The 10,158-nt window shown below is 36.2% G+C and overlaps 1 protein-coding gene across 1 annotated transcript in view; it reads left to right on the top strand.

Moving 5' to 3' along the window:
- Positions 1–10,158, top strand: part of ME2 (malic enzyme 2) — a 47,931-nt gene extending 37,773 nt beyond the window's left edge. Inside the window, exons 14-16 of the mRNA XM_011360516.2 lie at positions 6,190–6,260; positions 6,909–7,007; positions 9,553–10,158. Coding sequence (XP_011358818.1) covers positions 6,190–6,260; positions 6,909–7,007; positions 9,553–9,720 — 338 coding nt within the window. The 3' untranslated portion in view covers positions 9,721–10,158. The remainder of the gene's footprint in view (positions 1–6,189; positions 6,261–6,908; positions 7,008–9,552) is intronic.

Raw genomic sequence — 10,158 nt, 5'->3', positions numbered from 1 at the left:
GAGGCGCAAGGGGTCCCAGCCCAGAGTACCAGTGCCAGGAAGAAGAGTCCCCACAACAGCTGGCTGGGAAAATCAGCAGGGACTCAGTCTGGGTGAGACAAAGGGCTACTGTAGATTCAGGCGTCCACTTAAAAGGCCCCAAGCACAGACTAGCTCACTCATAAACACTCCCCATTAGCTCCAGAGAAGGGACAGCAACTCGAAAAGCACCAGGGATATATAGGGAGGAACTGAATTATCTGGCTTCGGAATAAAGGCTAAAGGGGCAGCTCTCTCAGGACCAAATTGCCAGCAGGCACCATTGTTTCTTTGGTGAGCCCTCCACCTGCACTTCCTACAGGAGCAGATGGCCGCAGAGGGTAGAAGAGGGCAAGTCTGAGTCTCTATGAACCTGGATAACACTGCTCTCACCCTATCCTGGTGATTCTCTGTGACCTACCCACCCACTCAGTTCACCTGCCCAACCAATCATCTTTCAGAAGCCAATCCATACAAACCACCTAGCCTGGGCCACCCTGTGGACTTTCCTAAAATATTTTAAAGGCCACAAACCCCAAACAACCAGCAGCCCTACTCCTAGCACTAGTGGCAGACAGCCTTAGTTCACAGCATGACCACTCCCTGGCACCTCCAAGCCCAGCACAGGCAGCCACCAACCACAGATCGCTTTGTAGCCCTTACCAGTTAGCCCTAGGCCAGACACAGGCAATAACTGACCTTGACTTGCACTAGAGCCCCTCCCAAGAGGCTCCAGAACCAACAATTGGTGGTGGCTGGCTTCAGACCACACCAGAGCACCACCCAGTTAGCACCACAAATGACATAGCCAAAGAGTAGATTTAGCAGGCGCCAAAGGCCAACTAAAGCACATCCTGCTCTATAAGGTCAGCCTCTGCACAACAGCTTGTCCTCTGTAGTTGCTGCCAGTCCTTGCAGCCACTGAGGGTCAGTCACACCCACTGATATATCAACAGTAATTAAGGCTCAACTACAATAGGATAGCATACATAACCCACACAAGGGATACTCCTGGGCACCCGGCTCAGATAACCAGAGAACCTGAGCCACTGGGCCCCACAGGACACCTATTACATAAGGCTACTCTGCCAAGACTTGGAGATGTAGCAGATATATCTAATACATAGAAGCAAGCACAGGGAGGTAGCCAAAATGAGATAAACATGTCCCAAATGAAAAACAAAATAAAACAAAACAAGACAGTACTCAAGAAAAAAAACTAAACAAAAAGGCAAGCAATCTATCAGGTGCCTAGTTCAAAACACTGATTATAAAAATGTTCAATGAACTTAGGGTAAGAGTAAATGATCTCAGTGAGAACTTCAGTAGAGACAGGAAACATAAAGGAGACAGAAAGCATTAAAAAAGTCAGAAATGAAGAATACAGTAACCAAAATGAAAAATAATACATTAATGGAATCAGTAGCAGATTAGATGAAACAGAGGATTGAATCAGTGATTTTGGAAGACAAGATATTGGAAAAGATCCAATCAGACTAGCCAAAAGGAAAAAATTTTTAAAAACGAGGATAGTTTATAAGACCTGAGACAACATCAGGCGTAACAGTATGTGCCTCATAGGGATACCAGAAGAAGAGAGAGAGTAAGGGATGAAAAACTATTTGAAGAAACAATGACTGAAAACTTCTCTGATCTGGCAAAGGAAATAGATGTACAAGTCCAGGAAGGGTAGAGAGTTCCAAAGAGCAGAGAGGCCCACACCAAGACACATCATAATTGCCAGATCTTAAAAGCAGCAAGAGAAAAGCAGTTAGTTGCTTACAAGGGAGTTCCCATAAGACTGTCAGTTGATTTCTCAATGGAAACTTTGTAGGCCAGAGGGATTGGCACAAAATATTTGAAGTGATGAAAAGTAGGAGCCTATAACCAAGATTACTCTACTCAGCAAAGCTATCATTTAGAATCAAAGGAGAGATGAAGAGCTTCTCAGACAAAAAGCTAAAGGAGGTCATCACCGCCGAACCAGTATTACAAGAAAAATTAAAGGGATTTTTTTAAGAAGAAGAAGAAAAGAAAAATAAAAAATCTGAATAATAACAGTAACTACATACCTATCAATAATTATTTTAAATGTAAATGGATTAAATGCTCCATTCAAAAGACATAGAGTGGCTGGACAAGAAAACAAGACCCATACAAATGCTATCTACAAGATACCCACTTCAGATTAAAAGACATACAAACTGAAAGGAATGGAAAAAGATATTTCATGCAAATAGATGTGAAAAAAAAAAAAAACTGAAGTAGCAGTACATCAGACAAAAGACTTCAAAACAAAGGCTATGACAAGAGACAAAAGACATTTCATAATGATAAAGGGATCAATTGCAACAAGAGGATATAGCCCTTGCAAACATGTATGCACCCAATGCAGAAACACCTAAATATATAAAGCAAATATTGACAGCATCATTTACAATAGCCAAGATATGGAAACAACCTAAGTATCCATCAATATACAATTGGATAAATAAGATATGATACATATTTATAACGGAATAATACTTGGCTATAAAAACAAATGAAATCTTACCATTTATGACAACATGGATTGACCTAGAGAGTATTGTGCTAAGTGAAATATGTCAGACAAAGACAAATATCATGTGATTTTACTTATATGAAGAATCTAAAAAGCAAACGAACAAACCAAACAAAAACAAACTCATAGATACAGAAAACAGACTGGTGGGAGAGGTGTTGGGGAGCTAGATGAAAAAGGTAAAGGGATTATGAAGTACAAATTGGCAGTTACAAAATAGTCACGGGGATATAAAGTACAGCTTAGAGAATTTAAGCAATAATATTATAATAACAAAAATGGTATCAGGTGGGTGCAAGATTTATCAGAGGGATCACTTTGTAACATATAAACGTCTAACCACTATGCTTTATACTTGAAACTAATACAATATTGAATGTCAGTTGTAATGAAAAAAATAATACCATTATTTTGCAATCTCTAATGAAATGAAATAATGGATGTAGGCATTAAGCATCAGTGGCTGCTAATGTCACAGAAAGTTAGTCAACCAGACATTTTATACCTCTTGGCAAAAGAACACAATACCATCAGTGAAGTAGTCTCCCCACCAAAATCAAACCTGAATCAGTTAAAGCCTGTAGGCCCAACCACCAGCTAACTGAAGCTAGAACAAAGGAGCATGGGATTGCGATCAGCAACATCCAAACAGTGGAAAAACTCTGTAAGTCAAATGATTCTATTTCTTCAGCAAACATATTGCAAAGAGAATTGGTGATTGGGAGTGGTAGTGGGCAGGGAGAAAGAGGGAAAGAGAACATGTAGATTAAAATAAGTATTAAAAAACAGGCAAAACTAAACTATAGTGTTTAGAGATGGCTACATGGATGATGAAACTACAAAGAAAAGCAAGGAAGTGATCACTGTAAAAGTCAGAATGTTTTTTACTATTAGGGCTGAAAGGGAGGAGTCGTGTTCCAGAAGGGTGCTTGGTAACTTTCTATTTATTTCTTGACCAAGGTAGGTAATAGTTTAAAAGATGTGTACTTTATAATATTTATTAAGTTGTAAATTTATTTCATGGGAAAAAAAAGTGTATTTTAGGCAGAAGAAAAATAGTCCTAGCTAGAAGCTCAGATGTAGGAAGGAATGAAGAGCAAAGAAAGTTGTGAATATGTGAGCTAAATAAAATGAATGTTGTATAGAGAGAGCAAAACAATAATAATGTGGGATTCTGAAAAATATAGAGAAAAAATTAAAATGTACAACAATAATAGCTTATCAGTTAAATAGAATTAAACTAAGAGGGACTCGTTAAAAGAGACTTGCATTGTATTGCAGGGGGATAAATTACAAAGTAATGTGAAATTTAGATAAGGATGCATATTATAAATTTTAGTATAGCCATTAGAAGACTAGAAAAATGTCCAGACTATGGTAAGGGAATGTTAGGGGAGGAAATGAGATCAATAAAAACAAACAAACAAACAAAAAAACCCAAAAGACAAGAAAGAAGAGGAAAAGGAACATGGAATAGGCAAGACAAATATAAGTAACTGCATTAAATGTAGGTGGACCAACGTCTGTATTTGAAAATTTTATATATTTTCTGGAGGCTGGATTAAAATAAGGAAGCTATTGACCTCTTCTTTCAATCCCTGGGTAATCAGGTGACCATCCTCCCCCACTCTGTTGGGATACTCTGAATAATTTAAAACAGATTTTCTGGAGTGGAAGACAACAGACATGGTCGAGGACAGAGGTACCAGAAAGTAGGGAGATTAAAAGCCAGATCACTGTACAGGAGTGCTCAGAGTGGGCAAGCCGGATCCTTGTGCTCATGGCTACCCGTCGTTTTTTTAGTTCCTGATCCTTACAGAGGAGAAACACTTAAAGATTACTGGTGATCTAAGGAAAGGCTCTTAAGCGAGAGACTTATTTTGTAAAAGACACTACAGTAGACAAACAGAAAAGAACAGTTTAGGAAAAAGCAGCACTTATGTGGGAAGAAGGAAAGTTAAAACCATCAACATTCTCATAGAGACAAAAAGTATATCCCCGAAACAAGACTATTTTATTTATTTTTTAAAATTAGTAGACAAACATAAGCTCTTAAAAATGAAAACTTTGGTAGCAGAAGGATTAGAAGGAAAAGTTGAGTAAGTTACCTAGAAATAGAGCAAAGAACAGGAGACAGAAGATAAAGAGCATTAGAGGACTAGTCCAGAAGGTACAATATCAGAAAATGGAAATTTCAGGGACAGAGAACATAAAAATGGAGGGAAGGACATTATCAAGACTTCATTAACATTTCCCCAAACTGAAAGACTCAAGTTTCCAGATAGGAGGGGCCCACCCACCAAGTGCCATATATGATGGCACTATGAAATTAACAGAACAGTAGGTACAAAAAAAAGATCCTATATACCTTCAGAGATGAAATAAAAAGATAATCACCAGAAAAGGATCTGGAATCAAATTGGCACTGGACCTCACCAACAGCGCTGGAACTAGTTTGGCACCGATAGTGCCAAACTAGAAAAAAAAAAAAATTGGGCAGGGGTCAGGGGTCTTCAGGAATGTAAGATTTGAAAAAAAGTATCTTCCATGTATTGTTTTTCAGAAGACTATAGAAGAATATATCCTACCAGAAAGAGGAGTAATAAAAAACTAGGAAAATGTGGGATTTAGGAAGCAGACTTAAAAACAAGGGGAATCTCCCATGATGATAAAGGGATTTTCCAGGATGGAGAGCAGCCAGACCAGATTGGAACTCCAGCAGAGATTAGAGGACAAAATAAGAAAATGCATGAGGTAGCTGAAATACTAGAAGACAGTTTAGGCAAGTGAATGAGTGTTTTGGCATGCGATAATTTGAAGTACTGAAAAACCAAAGTCAAGGATAGTAACTTCAGGGAGAAAAAAAGTTATGTAGAAAAGGAAAAGTAATCATGATACAGTTTTAATAATACCTGGCTCAGCTGTGAATAGCATTTATGGAGTCCTAAACACTGAATTCTGATTCAACCAAAATTATGCTCTAACTAAATTGGGAAGAAGGGAGAAGGCTGGAAATGTGAAAGAAAGCTAAATACTTATTTCCCACAGAAAGGAGCCAGTGATCTCTAAAACTCAAAAATCAATCAGAAAAATTATAAGCAAGCTGTTTAAGGGTGAAAGCGAAAAGAATTAATAATAGTTGCCTCTGTAGAGCAAGAAATGGAGGGTTAGAGATGGGAATTAATGTTTTTTGTAACAAGTGTTGATGAATTGTATGCATTTGTAATTTTGATAAATATAAAAACTGAATTAAGAAGCCATTTGATATTTCTAAAATTATTTCTTCTAGTTAATAAGAATTGTAACAGTTAACAAAGACCATTTGACTTAAACTCTCAGATTTTTGTTTTCTGTTGGCTGCTTTGTTTTTTCAGGGGTGGTGTTTGGGGTGTGGGTGGATTACCATTCATTTACTTTAAATCTAGGAATCTATTTGGTTCTTTTATTCTCTTTACTTTTAAGTTGAGTCTGTTTCCTAAATCCCACTTCTTCATAGTTTTTTGTTACTCCCTCTTTTTGGTAGGATATATTCTTCTTTAGTTTTCTGAATTTATTTTCACAGTTTAAAAAGTGACATTACTAAATAAGCTATTTTAAATGTTTTCTAGGAGTGGCTTTAGCTGTTATTCTCTCTAATACCCGGCACATTAGTGACCATGTTTTTCTAGAAGCTGCAAAGGTAAATGTTTTAAATATTGTTTGGTTATTTTTTAAAGAATGAATTACAAAGATTAAAAGCAGAGAGAAAGAGAGAGAGAATGGGTTAAAGCTGCCTTATGAATGGAAAGGAAGTTACTCATCTGTTGCTTTTCTGACTTGCCCATCTACTTTTACATAAAATTTTTTTATCATGATTTTTCAAATGTTTGATGGTAAGCTATGAATCCTTTATATTTATAACACATCTGTACCTGTATTATATATATCTGAAGGTAATATATTGTGGCAGCATAGATAAAATATAACTCCTTGTGCTTTTCTTAATGACAGTTATTGGTTTATTTGGAGGGCTGGCCTATTAGAACTGCATATTTTGTAATATGAGTTTTGAAGAACTCAGAAATATTAATGTCTATTTTCATAGTTGTAATTATGCCAAACTCTTATGTTAAGTAGAATATGTCAACAAGTCTTTAAATATGGTTATTTCTTTATTTAGTAGTGAACAGTTTTAATTTCTGCAGTGGTTTAAGTATATTCTTGCTAAAAATAAGGAGAATTATATTACCTGTATTATTTTTTGCTCCCCCAACCCTTTTTCTGTTTTATTGGTCTGTATTATTCTGATATGTAAATAAACAAAAGTAAAATGCAGTTTTCCCTTTAGGCACTGACAAGTCAATTGACAGATGAAGAACTAGCTAAAGGGAGTCTTTACCCACCTCTTGCTGATATTCAGGAAGTTTCTATTAACATTGCTATTAAGGTAAGCAACAATTTTTACCTCTTCACTTAAGTTTAATGGCATTTTCTTATGTAAGTAAATGTAAGTAACACAAGTTTATTAGAGGAAAACTTGAAATATGTAAAGGGTATAAAGAAGAAAATTTAGGTCACCCATATTCTCCGTACCAGAATATAACCCACAGAATCTTGGGTTTGTTTTCTTCTAGTTTGTATATACATAGGAGCACCATGCACAGTCACCTGTGCCAACTTTTATGATTGGTTTCTCACTATACTTTTTTCCACTTAATATACTGTAAACCTTTTCCCATATAAATCAATAATAATTCCCATGTGTGATCACTAATGCTGCATGTAATTCTCTTTGTTATTATAGCTTAATTCGTTTAACCATTTCTCTATTTTGGACATTTGAGTGTTTCCCATTTTGTTAGAAATAATATTGTAGTGAACATCCTTAGATAAGTCTTTATGTGTATATGTAGTTATTTTTCCTTAAGATAAATTTCTCATCATAAGGACAAAGGTATTAACATGCTAAGGCTTCCAGTACATACTGCCAGATGTTCAGAAAAGAAGGTACCAATTTCCATCACACCCATTAGATACGAGCTTATCTGTTTTCCCACACCTTTGCCAATCCTTAGAATTATTATTTTTTTAAATCTTGCATATTTAATAGGTGAAAATTATATCTCATTTTTATTTAAAGAACTTTAGATTGAAGAATTTTTTTTGTATTTATTGAAAAATTATATTTCTTTCATGAACTGCCTGTTCATGACGTTTGCTTGTTTTTATATTATGATATTTGTGTTTCTGTTTTCTAACATTATTTATAAGAGCTCTTTATTAAGGGTAGTGATTCTTCTGTTTGTTGCGATGCAGGTATTGTCCCATCTGTCATTTATTTTGACTTTTGGAATTGTTTGATGTGCCATTTTCAAAAGGTTTTTCCTGGAATGATCTCTTAATTGTCTGGATTGTTTACTCACATTTTTATGAATGTTAAAGCCTTCTCTCATTCCAAAATTATATAAATATCTACCTGCATTTCCCAATAACATAAAACAGTTAAGAGATTACTGATACGTCTAAATGAAAGATGTAATACATGAGGAAATGGGAGGTCTATGCTTGGATTGGTATAGGAGCACAACCTCACGATCATCTCTTCTCCCTTCCCCGAGGGTTGAGAGTTTGTTCCTTCTCAACTGGTTTAAGACTTTCCTTTTTAAGAGTAAGGGATCAGGAGAGTAGGCAGTGCTTTGTTTCTGTCCCCCAACCCCAGCCCACAGCCACTGAGCATCTCCAGTAGCCACTAGTCACCTCCTACATGCTCATGTGACCAGGGAATACTCCAGTCTCATGCCTTGTCCCAGTCTTTTCTGTGGGTGCATATATGTTTCCTACAATAGACTGGAAAATAATTGAAACACATTTTTCATCACAAAATATAGTGAGATTGAGCTCTGAGACCAAAGATTCTTTTTAATAACCATCATTTTTGTTAAAGTTTTTCTTTAGGAAAAACTGAAATAAACTTTAATAGTGGTTATCATTCAGAATTGGAGGAGAAAGAGAAAGATATAACTGAAATAATTTTTCTTTACCATGTATTACTACATTTTTTTAAAGTTAAAATAAAATAGTAACTTGAACTTACTGTGTAACAGACGGGCATTGTGCTACTCTGTAAGGAAGCTTTTCAAACTACCTCCTTTTACATCAAAAGTAAGACTTCACCACCAGTCATGAGTGGCTTGGTCACAAAGATCAGAAATTCACTGAAGTCAGTTTAGGTGGGAAGTCAATCTAATTTTAACTGTTTAGGATCTTGAATCTAGAATAAGAATGCTTTGGGTTTGAAACAGCTCACATAACTACCTTGAGCAAGTAACTTAAACTCCTCAAACTTTGGTGTCCTCAGATGTAAAATAATAATAATAGCACTTACCTTATGTGGTTCTTGTGAGATATCCACGTAAAGCACACAGAACATGTCTGGCACTCAGTGATGGTGAGTTGCCATGTATAGGTTCTAGCCCTAACTTTACTTTACAGTTCTAGTGCCCAACCCCTGATTTATAATAGTTTCGATGTCTTTTAATCCAAATTCTAGAGCAAAAACAACTAGCTCACTTTGAGTTAGGTTTTCACCCCAGTCAGCTATGACTAGAAAATAGACTCTCCTACCTGCGGTTTCAGCAGACCATTGGGAGGAAAGAAAGGGACGTGGGCCAGGCAGGTCACCCAAGTAGATCTGCTTGACTGAGACAGAGTAGAGAGTTTAAAACCGTTTGTTGGATTAACGTATTAAGGAAATGCCAGTAATTTGAGGTGGGGGTGACATTAAAGAAGATGTATGGTAAGATTTCTGATGATTTTTATGTCATCTTTTAAACTTAATAGTTTCCAAATGAGTCAAAGTACTGTTTTTATTTTGAAAAAAGAAAAATGCCATTCTTTTAAATTCATTTCTCTGTGTTTACATAGTACTTTTTCTCTCTCAGATAGGTTTATACTCAGAGCCTACACAGTAGTAATCTTATTTTATTTTTCAGGTTACAGAATACCTGTATGCTAATAAAATGGCTTTCCGATACCCAGAACCTGAGGACAAGGCCAAGTATATTAGGGAAAGAATATGGCGAAGTGAATATGACTCCTTGCTGCCAGATATGTATGAATGGCCGGAATCTGCAGCAAGCCCTCCCTCAATATCGGAATAGATGTGCCCACTGATAAATATTTTCCATGCTTCAGGGAACCTGTTTGTTTTTTTTTTTTTTCCCAGACAAAAAAGTCAGACTTATGGTTTTTTCTGTGTTTTGCTTGACTTATTTTTCCCCATGAATCACACTTCTGTAGAAGGTAGATGAATTGACTGTGTTTTAATGCCCTCCGGCACTCTGCCATCAGATAACCATAATGCTTTCATTTCTGATTTGTAGCTCATACCACATCAGAGATGTTAAAAATGTATTTGTAAACGTTTTCACTTGTGTTCTTGTTCACGCTTGCCAAGGTATTTGCAGTTTACTATTATAGGTAATAATCTTCTCTCACCCAGCTCTTTTAGGGCTACTAAAATAGAAACAAACTTCTGTGGTGATGAACACAGAATTTTGAGAAAAAGCCGATTAACCAAATTGTCAGTATCTAAAAAA

This window comes from Pteropus vampyrus, unplaced genomic scaffold, assembly GCF_000151845.1.
Source record: "Pteropus vampyrus isolate Shadow unplaced genomic scaffold, Pvam_2.0 Scaffold3, whole genome shotgun sequence".
Classification (NCBI taxonomy): domain Eukaryota; kingdom Metazoa; phylum Chordata; class Mammalia; order Chiroptera; family Pteropodidae; genus Pteropus; species Pteropus vampyrus.
Note: the sequence above shows the minus strand (reverse complement) of the source record. Positions and strands in the feature narration are given on the sequence as shown.